The 21,690-nt window shown below is 38.9% G+C and overlaps 1 protein-coding gene across 1 annotated transcript; it reads right to left on the bottom strand.

Annotated features, from left to right (window-relative positions):
* Window positions 1-16,592: 16,592 nt before the first annotated feature.
* Window positions 16,593-19,871, bottom strand: rpl35 (ribosomal protein L35). Its single transcript, XM_083886073.1, has 4 exons — window positions 19,810-19,871; window positions 19,151-19,287; window positions 17,886-17,967; window positions 16,593-16,783 (listed from the first exon to the last, which is right to left on the bottom strand). The coding sequence occupies exons 1-4, from the start codon at window positions 19,810-19,812 to the stop codon at window positions 16,634-16,636; spliced, it is 372 nt and encodes a 123-aa protein (XP_083742199.1). The 5' UTR covers window positions 19,813-19,871; the 3' UTR covers window positions 16,593-16,633.
* Between the last annotated feature and the right edge of the window lie 1,819 nt (window positions 19,872-21,690).

Genomic DNA, 21,690 nt, shown 5'->3' with positions numbered 1-21,690 from the left:
TAAACAAACATATTCTAAAAAGCCTTGTATCAACAACAATCTTGCAATACCATTATGTCATAGCAACACTGTTCCAGTGTAACAGGACCTGTATTGTACATACTTCCACTAAGTAACTAACAATTATTCTAAATGTAAATTACAATATTGCAATATCATACAGGTGAAAGGTGATCCCATGGGTTCTCGTTTCAAGACAACGACGATGAGAGCATTCATAGGCTGCACAAAAGTCTGACATCTTCCCTGGTCAAAGTCAGCAATTTCCTGTAAAAATCATAATGTTAGTTGTAACACGTTTTTAACAAACCAACCTGATGGGAAATCATGTGCAACTTAAGTTCGTTATTGTGGTTAGTAAAACCTAGCTATATAATGGAAAATATCAATCTTGATAACTTGCGCAAGTACGCTAGATAATGAAGCTGCAGTTTAAATTTGTTGAAGCATCAGGAATTTGTAAGAAACCAAACCGTTTGTAAATCCGTCAAGATTTCAGCGAGATAAGAGTGTTTGCGTTTGTGCAGATCACTGACCTTACCTCAGGTTCCACAGATCAAGAAGAAGCCAACAAGGTGCAGTGTAACCACTGCTGTAACCAACAGCTGGCGTACCACAACACATCCTCAATGATTCAGCATCTGAGTCCAAAGGATCCAGTTGCTAGTGCTAACATAAATGTTAATGTTCGCTGACTCGTGATGCGACTAGATATGATGTTAAGCTTTGAATTGTTTAAATAACAATCTCTCTCACGCACGTGTGCAAACACACACACCAAGGCTGTGTCATTTCCATTATGCATTATTTGATGTGATAACGCAAAATTAGTATTATTAAATTTTGGGGGGATTTTTTTTTATATATATATAATCAAGGAATAGTAGAATACTCGTTTACAAAAATATTCGATAGCTGCAGTCCTATGTACAATGGCACAAATCTTCAAAAAGTGAAGTGATATTGCAAGTATTTATTGGCGTGTCCCAAATTTACAGTCACTCTGTGTTATATCACAGTAACAACTAAATGGAGAAAAAAGAAGCTGTTCTAAAAATACAAGACATTGAAGTATTTTTGACACAAAATATACAGTGGTATGCGAAAGTTTAATGATTTTCCTTTATAAATCATTAGTTGTTTGGATAAGAAATGTCAGTTAAATATATCATATAGGAGACAAACACAGTGATATTTAAGAAGTGAAATAAAGTTTATATGATTTACAGAAAGTGTGCAAGAATTATTTAAGCAAAACTAGGCATGTGCATAAGTTTAGACACCCTTGTCATTTTATTGATTTCAATACCTTTAGCACTAATTATTGGAACTCAAAATTGGTTTGGTAACCTCAGTGACCCTTGACCTCCATACACAGGTAAATCCAATCATGAGAAAGGGTATTTAAGGAGGCCAATTGTAAGGCTGAATCCCAATTCCAAAATAGCCCAGGCAACAGACATTACTTGTGAGGATGGCATTTTTGGATTGTTACATCAACAAGCCTATCGCATTGGCTTATTGATGTAGCAGTCCGCTAAAGGGGTAGGGAGAAGGGGAAGGGGAAGGGGGAAGGAGTGGAATTGGGATTCAGCCTAAAGCCCAATTTATACTTCTGCGTAAAGTGCTCTGCGTAGGTTATGCAGAGTATAACCCAGTAAGTGATCCCAGTCAGTTTGTTCACTTGCTACCTAGAGTAAAATTTGGTGGCGGTTCCATCATGCTGTGGGGCTGTGTGGCCAGTACGGACTGGGAATCTTGTTACAGTTGAGGGTCGCATGGATTCCACTCAACATCAGTAGATTGTGGAGAACAATGTCCAGGAATCAGTGACAAAGTTGAAGTTGTGTCGGGGCTGGATCTTTCAACAACGACCCTAAACACTGCTCAAAATCTACTAAGGCATTCATGCAGAGGAACAAATACAAATTTGAAATTGAAAATTTGTGGTGTGATTTAAAGCGGGCTGTCCATGCTAGTGATTGGATGGGCAGTTCATTTGAGTGTACTGAATCACTAGAATCTGTTCATTAAAATGATTCGTTCAAAAGATTTGTTCACCGAATCGTTCAGTGCTTAGCAGGAGTCCAGTGTCCTGCTATGTGACTCGCGTCCTCCCTGAGTGCAGTACGTTTGCATCGCGGGTCATTGAGTGAGTGACAGCGTGAACAAGATTCATGTCCTCAGCCACAGTTCTCCAGTTCTCTGTGTGTCAGAATCACAGCACCACGGCAGACACAGTTCTTCTTACTAGTCACTCCCTCCCCGCTCGGCGCACATTGGCTAGCGTCGTTTGCCGAAGATTCACGAATGAGTGACGGCGCCGGTGAACGACTTCACGAGTGATTCACAGGACTCGGCAGTTCCACTCCAGCCCGCCACGATCGCTGCTGAGCTCAACTGAACTAAGAAAGGAACGAATCAGTTCATGAAGTGATCCCAGTCAGTTTGTTCACTCAAAAGTGAACTTCCAGTCTTTTGAACGAATAATTCATGACCGACACAACACTAGTCCATGCTCGGAAAACATCAAACCTGACTGAAATGGAGATGTTTTGTAAAGAAGAATGATCCAAAACACCTTCTGCCAGAATCCAGACTCTAATTGGAAGCTATAGGAAGCGTTTAGAGGCTGTTATTACTGCAAAAGGAGGATGCACAATTTTTTTATTTTGCCTAAACTTATGCACATGCCTAATTTTGGTTAAATAATTCTTGTACACTTTCTGTAAATCATATAAACTTTATTTCACTTCTCAGATATCACTGTGTTTGTCTTCAATATTTAACTGACATTTCTTATTCAAACAACCAATGATTTATAAAGGAAAATCATGAAAATTGACAAACTGTTGCATACCACTGTACAGACATTTTTGTAATCTCAACAAACTAAAAATTACAAAATAAAACGTATTTTAAATAAATGTATCAGACTTGTTTAGTGATACAAATGAGTTAGAGGTTTCACAAACTGAGGTGGATGGGTTATTAACAGGCCTACAAAACAAAAAGAAATGAAGCACAGTTTAAATGTTCCGATGCAAAAAAAAAGGTCTAATGTATTTACATGATAAAGTGATATTTATTGTGAATCCTGTCACAGTGCAGGGGTTTTGCTGTCCCCTCCAGCAGAGGCCTGGCAGCAGCAGCAGCAGCACCACCACCACCAGGGCGGCGCCTCCGAGCAGAGTGGGAGCCGATGCCCGGCTGATTCTGTTAAGCAGCCTGAGAGGAAGTTTGGAGAGCAGAGCACAGGCATTATCGAGGATCAGGAGTGGAACCAGAGCCGTGGTGACCACACACACTGGAGCTGGACTCAGTCAGAGAGCAGGTGAATGTTTCCACTGCCATGACGCAAGGCAGCTTTATTTGTTTCTAATAAAGAAAAGTCAGACTAAGATAGAGCATCAAACACTACAGAATGTTTCTTTGATGGCAGGCTGTGGTACAAAATCTTACTTATCACAATAATAAGAATTTAGAAAATGTGAGCATATCGGTCAGTCACACTACAATTTGTGTAGCATGTTTCATACAGAAAACGTGTAAATTAAACAAACTCATTCTAATAATAGGATATTAATAAGAAATAGAAAATAAAAATAACGGAAAGGAAGAGTTGCATCACTTGAATAGTAAAAAAAAAAAAAGAGAATAAAACAAAAAAACAAATACACATGCTTTCTTTTGGCGCCAAACCAGAACCTTGAAGGACTTGGACTCGCCAGCGTGGAGCCATGAAAATCACAAGTTTATTTAATAATAGGATTTAACGTGACTGTGTCTGTACTCGATGTTTAATGTACACATTTAACTATCGTTGTCAGATTTTACAAAGGCAACTTGCAAAGACCTAAGTTTAGCAGGGCATTGTTTTCACCGCCCAAAATGGCTCCAACTGTCAGCGAGTGTGTGTTTCTTGTGGGAGTCGTTTCTCTTCATGATGAACGACGAGTGGACTGCGTTTGTCTTAACAACTGACAAATTATATTCATTCATTCATTCACACTTTGACAGGCAATGTGGTGTTCTCCCCCGAGGATCACTGTTGTAAGATCTCAACCTTAGACCTTGACCATGGACCTCCCATAGAGTTAAAGTTCAGTGTTTTTAAGAGTGTGGTTGTTTGAGGTACTGACACATCGTCAGATGCTAGGAAATAGATTTTAGCCACTAAAAAATAGCACTCTTCTAGTTTTGTTTTGATGACCATTCAAAGCTGCTTTACATTACAGAGGATAAAGTTAAAGTATTACTAAATTAATGTTTTAAGAAAACAATTGTGATATTAGGAGAAATTTTTTTTTTTTTTTTGCTATTTTCATAATCGATTATCTTTCTTCATTAATCGTCGTTTGGTCCATAAAATGTTTATCAAATATCAAAATATCTTCAGTTTTAATGATGTCTCTGTTAAATGGAGCAAATAATAGTTTTATTAATAATTAAGACGCTGAAAAAGCTGGAAAAAAAACACTCAAACCAATGATCACAGTACATGATAGTAATGGATTCATTGTCGTAACCCTAATTATTACTTTGAAACTGCGCTCTGGATCCAAAATGTTAATTATCTAATTGTTTTTTGGAGAACTAATAAAACCATAAAAGCTCTTTGAACAGCAGCTGGGACCAGCAGCAGCTGGGAGACTGTGTTTCTTACACAATCTTTTCAAAGCCCTGCTGATAGCTGTTGCTAACGTGGTGCTGGTGTGTCCAAAGATGAATGAGAAGTATGAGCCAAAACCGAAAGGATTTACTCCACGTTCCCCATCTTGTCACAGGTTGCAGACGCTCATCTGAGATTTTGCTTGTATTTACGACTTTATTCTCGTATTTTTATTACACCTTTTATCTCATAATATTACGGCTTTATTCTCATAATATTGTGACGTTTATCTCCATGGTTTTAATTTTGGGCAACGAATAGAACATAGTTCCCCTGAAAGCCTAAAAAAAGGTTCTTATCATCTCTTTTTCATTTCACTATTTGTCTTTAGTGTGTTTGCACTTATTTATAAATGAGTGAAGTGCTGTTTTACTAACTTGTTTATCTTTCATTGTAGTGTTTTCTTTTAACTTTAATATTTAAGAATAAAATCTTTTTATTTTTTATTTTGTAGCTCTTTATTTTTCGTTGCATTTTGCTTTTTTAAGTCAATTCATTGCAATGGTGACAATAAATGCACTGTCTATGTGTTATTGTTTTATTGTGTTACTTTTTAGTAGGCTGACACCATATTTTAAAACCTTTTAAATCCAAACTTAAAACGTATTTATTTAATATGAGAGGTCTTATTATTTTTTATTTGTTTCGCTCACTTTTGAATTCCTGTGTGTTTTTATTTGAGTCATGGTTTGATCTATGTTTCATGAATTTGTTTTAATGCTGTGGGTCTGTAATGTTTCTATTTAGTAAAGCACTTAGGTCAACTGTGGGTTGTTTTAAAGGGCTATAGAAATAATGTACATTACATATTAACCTCTTAGTATTTGAATACAAAGTAAAAAATTAAAGCCAATATAAGGGCAATTTATTTATTTTTTTCCACAACATGACTGCGTAAACGGATTGATTCGGTCCCCACGACATGAGTAATACCTGAAACACACACACACACACATATAGTACAATACACAATGGCTTCCATGTGGCTTCACATTCTCATAATCACATCCAGGCAGCGTGCACATGTGACTTTTTCTTTTCAGAACAGAACAGCTGTGCTTATTTGTGGTGACTCAAACAAATAATCCAATTTCATTGCCAATTGACATGAAAGTTTGTCTGTGGAGCATTCCTCCTGTATTATTTGGACTGAGGGCAGTGGATGTTTTTGCTGCAGTTTGGGTAATTGCCTCTTGGATATCCTCTCGTGATAAACAGACACAGTTGTTCAGAACAATCCATCCATCACCCAGCTCCAGATTGAAGTGTTTGGATAGTTGGCGAGCTGTGAATGACATCTGCATCAAGGATGTGAGCGCTCAAAGCATCATCTAACTGTAACTCCTCTCCCAGAACCTCCCAGAACCCCCTACAACAATGAGAGACAGGCTGGTCAGCGACAACCCGGCGCCGTCAAGGCTCCTGAACTCCATCTGTATCTGCCTTCAACACTCTTTGAGGACATGGACCACGACTCAGAGACAGAGGAGACGAGGTAAGAGTGCTGAGTGTCAGCAGACTCTATCAACTCTTCCTCGGGTAAAATGTTTCACGTCACGTCTGTGGTTTTTCCAGAATCTAGAGCAGGTCCAAAAACGGGTCTCAGAAGTGATGTCATGTGCAGGGCGGGGAGGTGAAAAATATTTTCCCAAGCATTTAGAACAACTGCAGTGCATGTAAAGCCACACCCACTATGTCTAAATAGGATTTGTTTTAATCCTGGAAATCATTCCGTTCATCATAACCAGAGGCTGAAGTTTCAGGGTGTTCTGAGGAAGAAAATCCCATCAAACATCATTTTGACATTTGTATATTTCAGTTTTGAAGTCAAAGTACAGTTGTGTGTTTGAATTTAAATTCAAAATACCGAGGTCTTTTAGGTTTCGTTTTCTGACGTAACTGGCAACCCATGGTTGCTCGGCAGCTGAGACTCTACTGACTGCAGTGATTGGTAGACGACGGTAGGTGGCGCCACATGCCAAAACATGATTTCGAAACATAACATGATTTGCAGTCTGTAAAATATTTTTTTTAATGCAAATATTTTAGCTGTACTGTTGTTGTTGGTGAGTTCAGTTTGTTATATGAACATTATTCCTGAGTCTCTGTGACATATTAGGAGGATTTTATGGCCAGTTGCTTTAGATTTATTACATAATGCACCTTTAACCAAAAAAAAACCTAACGTCTCCTCAGAGTGGATCAATGATATTGTGGTCAGGAGACTGAGATGGTCACTCCAGAACCTTCACTTTGTTCTGCTGTAGTCAATGACAGGTGGACTTGGCCTTGTGTTTTGGATCATTGTCATGTTGGAATGTCCAAGTATGTCCCATGAGCAGCTTCCGGGCTGATGAGTGCAAATGTTCCTCCAGTATTTTTTGATAACTTACTGCATTCATCTTGTTTTCTGCATTCATTCTGACCAAATGCCCTTTTGTAGCTCACACATCCCCAAAACATCAGTGATCCACCACCGTGTTTCACAGCAGGAATGGTGCACCTTTCATCATAGACCTTGTTGACTCCTCTCCAAATGTAGTGTTTATGGTTGTGGTCAAAAAGTTCAGTTTTGGTCTCATCACTCCAAATGACTTTGTTCCAGAAGGTTTGAGGCTTGTCTCTGTGCTGTTTGGTGTATTGTAAGCGTGATACTTTGTGGTATTTGTGTAGTAATGGCTTTCTTCTGGCAACTCGACCATGCAGCTCATCTTTGTTCATGTGCCTCCTTATTGTGCATCTTGAGTCCTGTATTTCACCTGAAGTTATTTGTGGGTTTTTCTTTTCCTCCCCGAACAAATTTCCTGGTTGTGGCTGAAATCTGAGTTGGTCTACCTGACCGTGGTTTTGTTTCAACAGAACCCCCCATTTTCAACTTCTTAATTAGAGTTTGAACTCTGGGGATTGGCATTCTCAATTCCTTTGATGGGGCCCACGGTTGGTGTAGTGCTTAACACTTTGCATGTTCTCCCCGTGTGTGCGTGGGTTTTCTCCGTGTTCTCCGGCTTCCTCCCATAGTCCAAAAACATGCTCTATGGGGATTAGGTGAATTGGTCACTCTAAATTGACCGTAGGTGTGAGTGTGAGTGAATGGTTGATCTGGCCCTGCGATGGACTGGCGAACTGTCCAGGGTGTACCCCGCCTATCGCCCAATGTCAGCTGAGATAGGCACAGCACCCCCCGCAACCCTCCGTTAGAGGATAAAGCGGTAGATGATGGATGGATAGAATTCCTTTGATATTTTCTTCTATCCCTTTCCTGAAGATGGTTACCTTTAATAGCCATTCAAACCTGTTTGTGTCAAGTTGTGTGCATGTTATCAGGCCAAATCACCAGGGTATGTAAACTTTGATCTGGGTCATTTGGAGCAGATTTATGAAATTAAAAGTGGCAAACCTACGAGAAAATACAGTCGCAGATTTGTGAGATTGAAAGTGGCAAATCCTCGACAAAATTAAGTTGCAGATATAATTTGCGAATGAAAATCCCAAATCTGCGACTTTATTTTCTCGTAGATTTGCCACTTTTAATCTCATAAATCTGCAACTGTTTTATAATTTTTTTTCCATACTTGGCCCTAATATGCAGTTGTACTAATACGCCATCATACATGCCATATGCATGCACGACGTCTTCTTTCCGATTATGGTGTAGCAGTGCTACAGTGCCACATACAGGACTGGCATATTTACTATGCCATATTTAGAGTCGTTTTGGGCGAAGAAATTGACATGAAACTATTTCAAAACAACAAAGAAAAAGACTGTGTATGTTTATTTTCCGTGTGGATAAGGCCTAAATCTGAGAGAAACTTCTCCAGTATCCCACAACACTTGATTCAATCAGGAGCCACAACTACACAAGGAGGCGTTCCTCTATGCTCGTAAGGTTGGAATAAATGCTTACATCAAGTGAGCTTGAGCAGACCTCCACAGACACGTGGACATTTTAACCATGAATTGGCCCGAGTACAAGAAATTGGACTGGGAAGAATACCAGGTGGTATTTAGACAGATGGGGATCCTCATTTTTAACAATGAATGAAACTGAAGACATGCACACGCAGCTGTCTGTGTACAACATGTAATATGGAGAGTACGGAGAGGCCTTAAAGGAGCTGCAAAGATCAGTCATGTAAGATTTTTTTCATCCTCAGGGAGACATGAATGTGTTCAGTAAATGTTTTAGGCTCAGAAGGGATTTCTCGTATATCCACACACAGCAACTTTAAAAAAAACACTGTTAATTTGAATTATAGTAGGAAAACCCATAGACTGAATGTTGAAATTGAGTTTTGTGTTTCTGTTCCAGGCCTTCATCATCAAAAAACGAGTATTCAAGAACCTGATGTCACAGCAGACAACCCAGCCTTTCTGAAGCCTTCCCACAGCAGCAGTGGCTCACAGGACACAGCACGCAGCAGGACACAGTCGCCTACCGATGGCATCACGTAGAACGACTGAACACAGCAGAGCAGTCAATCTGAGTCAATCTGGCCTGATAGTGCCTCCACAGACAGGACAGAGCAGAGTGATGAGAAACAGGCCTCTGTGCTGATAAAACCCTGCAGCTGCAGTCCTCACTTGAGGACCCCAAAGATGGCCTCCATAACACGGTAGAGTGTTTCACAAATCGAAGCAGTAAAGCCATGCCTGCGTTCGACTGCTGTGCAGTTAAAATGAATCGTCATGAAACAGGCGTGACCACAGAGACAGAGGACTCAGGAAAAACAGAATATAATTCATTAAACAAATAAATAGATTTACTTGCCACACACTGACAGAACTGAGCATAAATGTCAAATGTGTTATAAGAGTAAGATATATTAACTCGATCAAGTTTTGCAATATATCGGTCGCTCTCCGTATATTTAAAGTTACAGTGATTGAGAAGTAAGTACCAGCACCAGTTTCACTGTCGCATTTGAAGCTGCCAAACATGGCGGCACTCGCGACGTGTAGCTCTCACATTGTCACGCTCTCCCAGACATTTCAAGTACTGAAATTTGGCACCAATTCATTAAAAGTGAACCAATACTCGGTAGTACCATAGCTGCCAACTCTCATGCATTGGTCGTGAGACTCACTCATTTGATTGACTTCTCACGCTCTCACGCCACACCTCCGATTTCTCTCTCACGCTACACATCGCGATTAAAAAACAGTTCTGAATATATGTGACAGCTGAGATTATCCGTGATCTAATCTGTTGAGAAAAAACAATTGTTATCGATAAGTTAAGCCTGCAGAGACTATGAGGAGTGCATTATCAAACTGTCTCCGGTTGAGCCAATACATCCATGGGCAGAGCACGCACTAAGCATATGGTGCGAATATCATCCATCCTCTAAAAGGTTTTAAACCAAACGCACCTACGATACCCAGACAGTTTGGTTACGATCAGTTGCATCATCCTGGACTGAGCGGCAAGAGGGGTGCCCGAGGGTCAAAGGTTTGAGGAATTCAGCCAAGCACATGCGCAGAATGGATCGAGTTTCTGGTACAGGTCGGGTAATGAAACGCACCACACCGACGTTCCAACCACCAATCGGAATTATTACAGCATACATCTTCTTTTACGTCTTTTATTCTCTTTCCAATCTAATCGTTAAATCTTCTTCTGACACCTATTACAAGAGAATAACAGTGGTAGACCAATGGTTAAGTAGGTAGACTTTTGTTGAGAAGGTCGCAGGATCGAATCCACCAGCTCCCTGTATTTCTACAGTATTTTTCATTATTATTATTGTATAAAGCATTAAGAGTATTAAGCATTATTAATCCATAAAGTATATTGTATAAAGCATTAATAAGCTTGGGTGGCATAAAATATTAATATAAATAAATAGAGTATATTGGGTGTGTGGTGGTAACCTCAACTGGGCCAACCATAGATTTGCCCCGCATTTTTTGCCACGATGTCTCATTCCAAGGTTTTCTTAAAAGTTGGCAGGCCGGTAGTACTGATGCGAATCTGTACCAAGTTCAAAAAGTACCGGGGCTCTCCTTACCCAACCCTACACGTGATGTCCGGGGCGCTATAGGATAAACAGAATTTAGCCACTTAACCCAGTAAAAATATATGCCCACTTAAATGAACTATTTAACTTCACACAGGAGTTTTTGATTGCTGCCTCCATCAGTGAGTTCATGTTATTTCCAAATGAGTAGACCAGCAGCTACTGTGTCCCCATTAACTAAAAATTATTTTATTCATGAACAAATTTTATCTATGAAGTTGACAATGTGTTATATGAGCTAAAAAAAATGTTTTTTACTGTACTGGACTCTCGTGTGGAAGATTGAATCTAGAGTGTTTGACTGTGAGATAAAGATAAATAAAAATATAAACTCTGGTTTTCATGGCGTCCCAACCCTCTGGCAGCCATGTTGTCACGGAGCTTGTCCCCACAGAGTACAGTGCAGCAGCTCTATGTAAGATCATGTCACTTTCAGTAAACTATAAAACTAAGGGACATGATGATACCTCCAGGTCAAAGAATGCTGACCTGAGATGATGTCGTGCAGGACTCCTTATGGCTCACAGCGTGTCGTTATATCTGTGTAGTGTCTCCTCTCAGGCCTCCTCTCAGCACAGAGATAGCAGATCATACACCAGACACTGTGTTCAGGAGCGATCTGGACTCCACTGCTGCTCCGAAAAGGTCTGAGTGCACAGGAACCTGTCAGAAGAATGAAGAGGGATGTCACTGCTGCATTCACCCTAATCAGGCAACAAGACTATTTCACTGTGACATTATCATAATGTCATTCATACCATAATAAACTAAACATTTACATTTACACACAAACATTTTATAAGTTTAGACTGTAAACTGCTAAAAAAAAAAAAAGAGGCCTGGTCCACGTTCTGTGCCAAAAACCATCAGACAAATCCTTATGACATCTGCTGTGACTATGCCTGCTCCCCAGAGGATAAATAGTCATGATTCTTTCGCCTCCATGACCTCTCCCTCTCTCACGAGACATGATGAATAACTCTGCTGGCCCTGTTATGTTTTATGGCCCCCAGAGGATCTTTGTTGGTTTTGGTCATTACCAAACCTTAATGCCTATTTCTCAGAGAAGCAACAGCACAAAGTCTTCACAGCCTAAATATGATTAAATCTCTTGTTGTCCTGCGACCTTTGGACCAAAATCACAATCAGACAGTGAAAAACTGTTTGCCTCTCTCCTTATTCTGCAATATGAAAGCATATGTATAGGGCTGCAACGATCACTCGAGTAATTCGAGTAACTCAACTCGATTACAGAAATTCCTTGAGGCAAAAACTGCCTCGAGCAAGCTTGGGGAGTAACGGACTACATGTAACGGCGTTACCTAATTAGGATACAAAAAAAAAGACGTAATCAGATTACAGATACATCTGGAAAAAATTGGGATTATTAGTTGGATTACAATTGAAACACCAGGCTTTACTTGCCCCATTTCTTCTTTCTTTGTCTTTATTTTCATTTGTATTGCGGTAATCCAAAAGTAACTTAAAGTAATCAAGTTACATTAGTTTAATATTGTGATACTTATATTACGTTACTGACTACATTTTTAACAGGTAATTAGTAACTGTATCGGACTACATTTTTAAAGTAACCCTCCCAACCCTGGCCTCGAGTATTCGTTTATTTCCTATCTCGCGCGTGATGCAGCCTGTTCAGCGCAGGGATCATTGTTCCACACGGACTGTATTATGAGACGCACGCCCGGATTTCAACTGGCGCGGCGGCGGAGACGGAAAGTCAAACAGCCCGTAAAAGGCAGAAAATGTCCAAGATGTGGGACCATTTCACGCTTAAACAAGAAGCCAACAAAGTGCAGTGTAACACTGCAAATGACAGCTGGCCTACCGCAAAAGCACGTCCTCAGTGATTCAGCATCTGAGCCCAAAGCATCCAGTTGCTAATGCTAACGCCGCCGGCACACGCTATCGTAAACATTGATGTTAGCTGATTTAATGTAGTTCGGAGCATACTGTATTTGTATCGATGTCGTGACTCGTGATGGGATTTGACTAGATATGGTGTTAAGCTTTGAATTGTTTAAATAATAAACTTATTATTGGCAAATTGCGAGAGTATTATTGCCTACACACAATAACACACACACACACACACACCCCTGTGTTAGGTTACCACACCAAGCCTGTGTCATTTCCATTATGCATTATATGATTTGATAACGCTTTTTTTAAATAAAAAAATAAAAAACTGGTTTCTTTTTTATCTGACTAATCGAACAATAATTGGCAGTATTACTCAATAGCAAAAAATATTTGATAGCTGCAGCCCTACATATGTACTACCAAGGATAAAGTAGGCAGCAGCACTGATGGAGAGGATGATGAGGAAGATGGTGCCCAACCCCAGATCCCCCATGGAACAGGCATTTGGACAGGCACAGGGGCTCTCCACCCAGATCTGCAGGGGCTGCTCAGCACTGAGGCTCTGGGCCTGGATGAAAGAAGTGGTCTGATTCGGATTACAGTGGTAATGAACCACCGTCAGGGGATGCTCCTCATGAGCTGGTGCAGGGGAAGAAAAGGGAGAAGAACATGAGGCTGACGGTCAGTAAATGGTCTGTGTTTAAGCCTTAAATGTGAATATGCCACAGAAGCCTTGTCCCTATGTCTGTTTCACTTTGTTAATAATAAACCTTTAGAAGATCGTACATTACCAGACAAGTGTCTACACTATCAAACGGCAGTTTATGTAAGTTGTGCCATTAAAACCAGCTTATACTTTTATTATTTCATTCATTTAAAATTAAATAATCAAGATTATCCTCAAATACAGTATATTCGTCAAATGAGGTCACTTCCTCATTTCATACTCCCATCGATGTGGAACTGAGCTGCCATTTTGATTTGTTATCGATAGTTTTGAGCGTTTGCAGGAAAACAAATTGTAATAAATAAAACGTGCTTCACCGAAACATGGAGTTAGAACCCCACAATTACAAAATAAGGTCTTAAAAAAACCACAATATTAAAAAAACAATTGATTTTGAAAATGATTGTTCATTGCAGCCCATGTGGACAACTCCATCACATATGTGCATTGTTTACTTACCAAAATATGAGACAGACAGCGTCCTCAAAGTGTCGTTGTAGTGGAACTGATTCCCTTCATGTCTTCCATAACCAATACAGCGGCTAATGTGTTTGTCCAGTCTGTGGTGCCACAAAAACATACTAGGTTAATGGTTTGCATTTATGTAGAGCTTTTCTTGTCTTGATGACCACTCTCTCTATATATATACATATATATATATATGTACATATATACATACATATATATATGAGCAGTTCAGGCTCTTGGCTTAATGTCACCCACAGTATCTCAGTATTACACAAACTGAACATACACCCATTAACAGTGCCCTCTGGTGGCTCATCAACAGCTACATACATTTAAATTGACAGGCAGACGAAGGAAATTGTTGTTTTTCCCCCTGGTTACCTTTCAAATAAAGGGTTATATGAAACCAGTGATGTATTAGTAAATAGTATGTCTGTAAATGGACCGTCTATTTTTACACTGTGCTGTTGGGGCTGTTATTTAAAGCAACAGTGTACAACTTTGGACATGTCGTTACCGTGGCAAACACCACAATGACGGCACAAGTGTTTTTATAACTGACCTCAGTTCAGCATTACACTTTTGTTGGATGTGATTCTGTTCAGACTGCAGGCTCATGTGGACCAAATCACCTTTTTTTATATATATATATACATGGTCAGTTTGGTTTTCTTTCACATTTTCACTCAGTTTTTAAGTGTGAATTACAGCCACAGTTGATTTTGGTTATAGGCATTCCACTTTTGCTTTCTCCTGGATATAAACCTGACTAATCCGTCATTAAGAATGATCAACTTTTTTTTTTTTTTCAGAAAAGGCACTCAACAGCTCCTCTGAGCACCAGAAATGAAGCTGACTGATGCCAGCAAAGCAGAGGAGACTATAAAAAAGCATTAAAGGGATTCCAGCTGCTTCGACTGTCCGTTGTCAGTTAAGAAAAGCTGTGGATGTCAAGGCAGGAATGTAGAAGACCATGAAAAGTGCACATCTGCAGGGCAGAGAGGTGAAAGTGAACCTCCAGAGGAGCTGCAGGAAGGTTCCTAACAATACCTTGCCAACCAAAGGGGAAAAAAGACTGTGTTGGAAACAGCAGTGTCTGCACAGACACAGGGAAGAGTGGACGAGTAGCACATGTCCAACATGAAGTCAGTGAATGTGAGCGCGAATAGACACCAGTTTCTGCAAGAGGACGATGATCCAAAGCAGACCTCAGCATCTTTGACAAACATCTGTGTGACACCACATTTACAGCGACAGGAAAGTCATTTGAAACATTTCCTGTGATATAATAAACATACTATAAAGTTACCTGATGATGAGGGACGCAGCAATGTTGCTACAGTCACTCCCTGTCACGTCCTCCGAGTGTGAGAATGGACGGCAGGGACTGAATGAAAACAGCATCTCAGAGCCGTCCGCTACATCCTTTGCTGACACAGGCCTCAAACGCCCCAGGAAACCGCCTTCATCCCCCAGGGTGTCCAGGTTAATCAGGCCACTCCCGTCCTTCATGATACACTGGCAGTTGTTGATTTTAAAGCAGCCCGACTTCTTGGCAGAGGTGGAATAAGAAGAGAGAGTGGAGGAAAACAAACTGAGACAAAGTGAGAGTGAGAGGAAGACTGCTGCTGGAAAACTCATGGTGATGCTGTGTGCATCAAAGCAGAGGATTATTGTGAGCACTTAAAGAGCAGCTGACAGCACGGTGACAGAGGGAAAGTCATTAGAATGAAGGTGATTGCCATTCCAGACATTCCTGCGGCCCACTGTGCTCACAATACACACACGATGTCCCATCATCACTGCAGAAGCAAGCATACCTATATACTCCCACTGTCCAATGACAAGAATATATTCCTAAAATATACATACACAATTCTGTTGAGCTATATGAACTGTTGTTTTTCTCCATTACCCAGAATAAGGCTTTTATATTTCTATCAGGAGCAGCACGAATAACAAATGAATATCACCCGTAATAAAGCCTAGTACATTAAAACTATTGATGATGGTTCAAATCCACTCTACATTAGTGAGAGGCATTAACTGCCTTAAAAGGGATCACAATATCATTAGTCACCTTATCACTGTTTATCACTTTAAACATTTGCTCACCATATTTAGTTGTACTTATTTTATTTCCGTGCGTACTGCTATATATTATATATACCTACGTTGACTGTGATTCTTTTTTGTGGCATTGTTGCATTTAAGTTACTGTTGTAAGTTACTGTTTTTCCTTGTTTGGCACTTTGTTGCATTTGTCTTATTTGTTTATTTTTTTTTTTTTTTTTTATGTATCTTTTAACTCTTGTACATCTACACTTTTACCTCCCAATTGTTGCACAATAATTTCCCTCGGGATAAATAAAGCATCTTGAATCTTGAATCGGCAGTCAATTACTGTTTTATAGTAAAATGTATTTACTTTTTAATTTCTAGGATGCATTTCCTGTTCAGCTGTAAATAAATCAAACTTGAAAATGGATTTTATCTGTTGATTTCCTGATAAACTTAACTTTGTAGCATTCAAATAAATGGATTGAAAATGGCCATGTATTTGCATGTGCTGCCCTCATGTGGTCAAATGTATCATTTGCCCCTGTGCTTGTCTTTATAATAATGTGATGTCTGTCAAAATGAAAAAGGTCCATTTAAGAGGAACTCCTGGTTGACAGAACTGAGGGAGAGAAATTACCACTTAACACTTCCAGAAAACACTCCCAAGTCTGCACCTTACAGATCAGACATGTGACCTGACGAAACCTTCATTTTGGTTACAGACACTGAAGTATGTAGAGGAAATACTTCACAGCAGACGACAGTCTTTTAACACAGATTTTATTTACTCAATAGAAAAAGCATCTATGCTTTGACTGCAAATTTGCGCATGGAGTAGAGGAGGTCTTTCCTCTGCTGTTTCTTGGTACGCAGACCCTCTTCGTGCTTGTTGAGCCGGCGGCGCAGAGCTCTGGTCTTCTTGGGTCTCAGATCCAGGGGCTTGTACTTCTTACCCTGAAAGACATTAAATACACTTTCAGCAGGGAAAGAAAAATCAAGTTTGAGTATTTTCATACAGCTGGCACAGCTATAAAGGTTGTTTTTTTTACCGTCACCAGGAGATATGACATGCAAAGGCAGATCACATTACTGTGTTTAACACTAATCTCCCAGAGTTAAGTAGGGACACACTAATATCGGTATTGTCAGATATTGGCTTTAAAATGTATTATCGGATGTCGACAAAAACCAAGATCTGCTGATATGACTAATGATTACAATAGTAGGCTAAATAGACTGCTACAGTGCCCTCTACAAATATCTTTTACATTCATTTTCCTCAATCAAGTAAATATCATTGGGCTCGAGTTTTGTTCAGCCAGATAGAAAAATAAGGGTTTTACAGATTACCTTGACATGTTTTGACCATTTTCTGTGACCCTTGAGAAGACCACAGGAAGTGGTCGAAACATGTCAAGGTAATAACAAAAAATGATGTCTAACAACTGAACAAAACGTGAGCTCAAGAAAATGAACATCCACATACATGTGAAAAAATATTGTGGTAATTTCACAACAGACGAGACTAAATGACCTCTGCAGTTTGGCAGAGGGAAAATCTCTCCATTATATCTGCAAAAAGTCCAATACTGTGTGTCCCTAGAGTTAATCGTTTCATCAAGTTCCACCACCTGCATTGAGGACACTACAGCCATTTTGTGAATCTCTTTCATAAAAGGGTGATTGTCTTCAATCACCATTTATAATTTTATTCTGCTCCTTTCAAAACATATTTGAATAAATTGATATAAATGTCACAATTACTTAATAGCCATAACATGACTGTTGCTATCATGTACTGTGGAGTGACATAAAATGTTTCATATTCAATAGAATGTCTTTGAATGGTTGCAGTCAGTGTAAACCAGCTGGAACATGTGGGTCGTTCATTGTCTCAGTCTTTTGGTAAGCAGTTGTTGAAAATGCATCAGCAAATCATCAGCTCAACAAATATCATCACAGACGAGTGAACCAAAGAAAAAAAGCCCAAAGTCCCAGGCAAGGACACACAGGGTGTGTGTGTGTTAGTTAAGACCAGAGGAGCCAGTGCTCTCACCTTGTAGAACTTCCTCAGGTTCTCCTTCTGTGTCTGGTTGATTACAGTCAGGACTCTGGCGATGGACTTACGGACGACGCGGCTGAGGAGGAGCAGAGTTACAGTTTAGTTTAAATGTCCATTTACAACAATTGTAATATAATAATATATAAAAAATAACTACTGTTAAATCAGTGTGCAGAGTTCCTACACATTTTCCATTTCAAGATTCCATACTTTTCCAGACTCAAATTTCCAAAATTCTGAGGATTTCTCAGTCAATATTAAACATCTGAATAGCAAATGTTAGATGCTTATTATGTAGATAAATGGTTTTAAAATCCTTCATTTTAAAATCCTTCATAAAATCCAATTTTTTCATTAAGCCAGGAGCCCTTGGAAAACTTGCATCTACCCATGCCACTGTCGTGGCCAACAAAAGGTGGCTGGCTCGACAACACGTATAGGAAAAATGAAACAAATGATAATCGCAGTCGCATGGCGAACAGTAACAATGGTAACCCGATTACAATCTACATTCCATTCTAGTCTGCTTGATTAGTTTTATATCATCTATAGGCAGGCTATGTTGCATTAGTAACTTCTTGATTAGTATGTATTAATATATTTAATTGTAGAAAGTGTCTTGTCCACAAACAAATTATTCAGTTTTAATGATTTATTATAAACTTTAAGAAGCTGAAAAATATGAATGCTCGTTTTAATTCAAAAAAACACTAAAAATCGATTAAAACAGTAGACTACCATTTTAGTAATCAAATTGATCTTGCCCTAAATGTTACACTGTAAAAGTATCCATTGTGTTATCAGACAACAGCTTACAAACTATGTAATCTCTTTCAAAATGCGATTTATTTATTTTTTTACATTAAATGTTTCATCTCATTCAATAGAATGTCTTCATTTGAACAGCTGCAATCGAGCTGTTGTAGGGCAGTTCAGTGTCTCAGTCTTTTGGTAAGCAGTTGTTGAAAATGCATCAGCAAAACATCAGCTCAACAAATATCATCACAGACGAGTGAACCAAAGAAAAAGGCCCAAGGCCCAAGTCGGCGATTCAGTGTGTGTAATCTTAATTCGTTTTTCAGTTACATTTGGCGATTGATCGATCGGCAGATTTGAGACCAGAGAGAAGATACATTACTTATGTACTGAGCTAACCCAGGGCCTAACAGCCCGTGTACCTGACGTGATCCTCAATACCAAAGAGTGAAAACTTAAAGAATGCAAGTGTGATGTTAAATAAATAATCTTGCAGTACGTACATCTTGGAGAGCTTGGAAGCAGCACCGCCGGTAACCTTGGCCACACGGAGCTGGGACAGTTCATTTTTCAGGTCATCCAGCTGCTTCAGCAGCTCTTCCTTCTTCTTGCCCCGCAGATCTCGTGCCTTGATCTTGGCCTGGACCAGAACAGGATGATTTTAATGAGAGCGCCCCGCTGACATGAAACATACCGAGTGGCATTAGCATCAACATCTCACACCGGAGTTATTACTACAGACACGAGCCAAACACGGGTTGCTAGTTAGCTTAACAATTACACTTGTAACACATTAATCCTCTACCACGATACCAATTATTCGTAATGTTATCAATGTACATGTTAATTTTCAAACCGCTTCAGCATTTTTTTTAAATGTACATTTAAACTGAGCCTTTAAAATAATAACTAGCACTGTTAGCAAGTTGGCTATATGTAGCCTGCTGTTAGCTTACGACTAGCAGCTCAAGGAAAGCGATGTCTGTCATAGCAGCGCTACACAATTTAACATTTTAATACATTTCGGAGGCAGTTTACTTATCGAGGCGTATACGACCGACTGCAACACACGTTTATGTGTCAATATTCCGCACGCCTGCTGAGATTTAAACACATTTCACGAGGAAAAAACGAATTTTAGAGAAGAGCGTCAGCCCCTCACCATGTTTCTTCTCGCTGCCCCGTTGGAAAGGCCGGACGCTCCGCGTGCTCACAAAAAGTAGCTTCCGGAGAAGTTCTTCTTCGTCTGTTTAGCGTTCACGTGCAAACAGCGCCACCGCCGGGTGGAGGTCAGATGAATCAACGGAAACACGGCGAAGTACTTTCTCTGCTTCATTATGGTTTTACTCCACTACCTCCTTAAACAAGTACCATCTCGTGTGTGTGCAAATTATAATGATTATTATTTTAATGTTCATGTTACCCGCACCTTGAGGGCAAAAATGCAAAAGCCTTTAACACAATTGAAACATTTAAACACCTTTTTAAGAAATAATCTTTGATGAAAACTTAAATAAAAGTTGTGAAGATATTGTATCATATTTGGAAAAAAATTACAAGCAAATGCTAATGACAAAGTATATGCATATGTGAAATGTAAGTACAAATGCCAATAGCAAAAATGTGTAAATGTAAATAGTAAATGTTTAAAATTAGCATACTTAATTTTTTTAAATACGTGGAAAAAACATAACATTTTATATATAATCATTCAGAATGGTGCTTATACAAATGATAATGGTGTAAAATGTGCATATGCAAATGCTAATGATACACAATATGAAAAAAGATTAGATTAGTTAGAATTTTAAGAGATGTGTGAACAACCAGTGTAACATGAATATACTAATAATTTAAAATGTGTTTAAACAAATACTATGTACAATATGTATGTAATGTATAATATAATATGTATATATGTTACGACTACTACAACAACTATAATAATATACAAAATGATGTACAATGTGAATACAACTTTTCTAAAAGGTGTGGATACAACTGCTAATTTAGACTGTGCACATTTTCTAATTGTGAATGTTTATGGTGTAAAATGATAAAATGTTAATATAACATGCATATGTAATTATAATGTAATTATAATCACGCTCAAAATATTACAATATTATTAGAAAAAACCTTCCAAATATGGGAGGAAGCCAGAGCCAGAAGGAGGTTTCTGAATGTTTGGTTTTAATATTAAGAAACAAGAGAAAAGGGAAACCCAGCAGCAAATGTTAAATCATACAAACAAAAAGACAAACACTGTAGTGATTGTTGATTCCGGTAAATGTTTGGCGAGTTTTGCCACAGTACAATCAGTGGGAGTTAAAAAAAAGTGCATTCACCATTTGTTTTGATTCTCATGGAGACAGTATTTAATAACCCAGCAGGAAAAAGTTCTGTAGTCACAGATTATTTCTTGGATGTATGATGACAACAGATTGACATGAGAAACAAACTGTGATACAGTTTAGACCAGTGTTTCCCTAACTTTCCATGGGGACCCATTTTATGACCCATATCACAATATAGATCACCACACATTTGTGCATAATGTAGCAACTATAGAAATGCCGGATACAGCTGATATCATCTTGAATTAGTTAAAAAAAAAAAAAAAAAATTAAGCATGTTATTAGATAAAATATAAATACATAAATCTTAACTATAACATTTGGGAAAATTACAGGGGGAAAAACGTTTTTTTTTGGGACCCAAAAAACATCTCCCACAACTAATTTGTTGGTCTTCACCCGCACTTTGGGAATCACTGGTTTAGACGGCACCCTCTAATGTTTAATGATTCAATGAAAACTGGGGGCCATGATTCTGTTTCCTCCCACTGATTTCAAAATAAACATCCTGTTGTGATACATGTATGTGTTCTGCTCTACGATGATAAATACTGCAAAAACAAACATAAAACCATTTACATCCACTGATTTATAAATTCTCAAATGCATACCATATGTACATGTTTCTATACATAAATAGACACATGGAATGTACATTCATTTACATTAGCAAAGGCAGGTAAAGG

Source organism: Microchirus variegatus (genome assembly GCF_963457635.1).
Source record: "Microchirus variegatus genome assembly, chromosome: 3".
NCBI lineage: Eukaryota > Metazoa > Chordata > Actinopteri > Pleuronectiformes > Soleidae > Microchirus > Microchirus variegatus.
The sequence above is the reverse complement of the archived record's forward strand: the minus strand, read 5'-3'. Positions and strand labels throughout refer to the sequence as shown.

What these genes read in the sequence shown, in the direction of transcription:
- rpl35 (XM_083886073.1), bottom strand. An exon ending in GCTTCCAAGCTCTCCAAGAT is followed by an intron (nt 17,968 to 19,150) that starts GTACGTACTGCA and finishes GCTCCTCCTCAG; the next exon opens with CCGCGTCGTCCGTAAGTCCA. An exon ending in ACCTGAGGAAGTTCTACAAG is followed by an intron (nt 16,784 to 17,885) that starts GTGAGAGCACTG and finishes AATGTCTTTCAG; the next exon opens with GGTAAGAAGTACAAGCCCCT.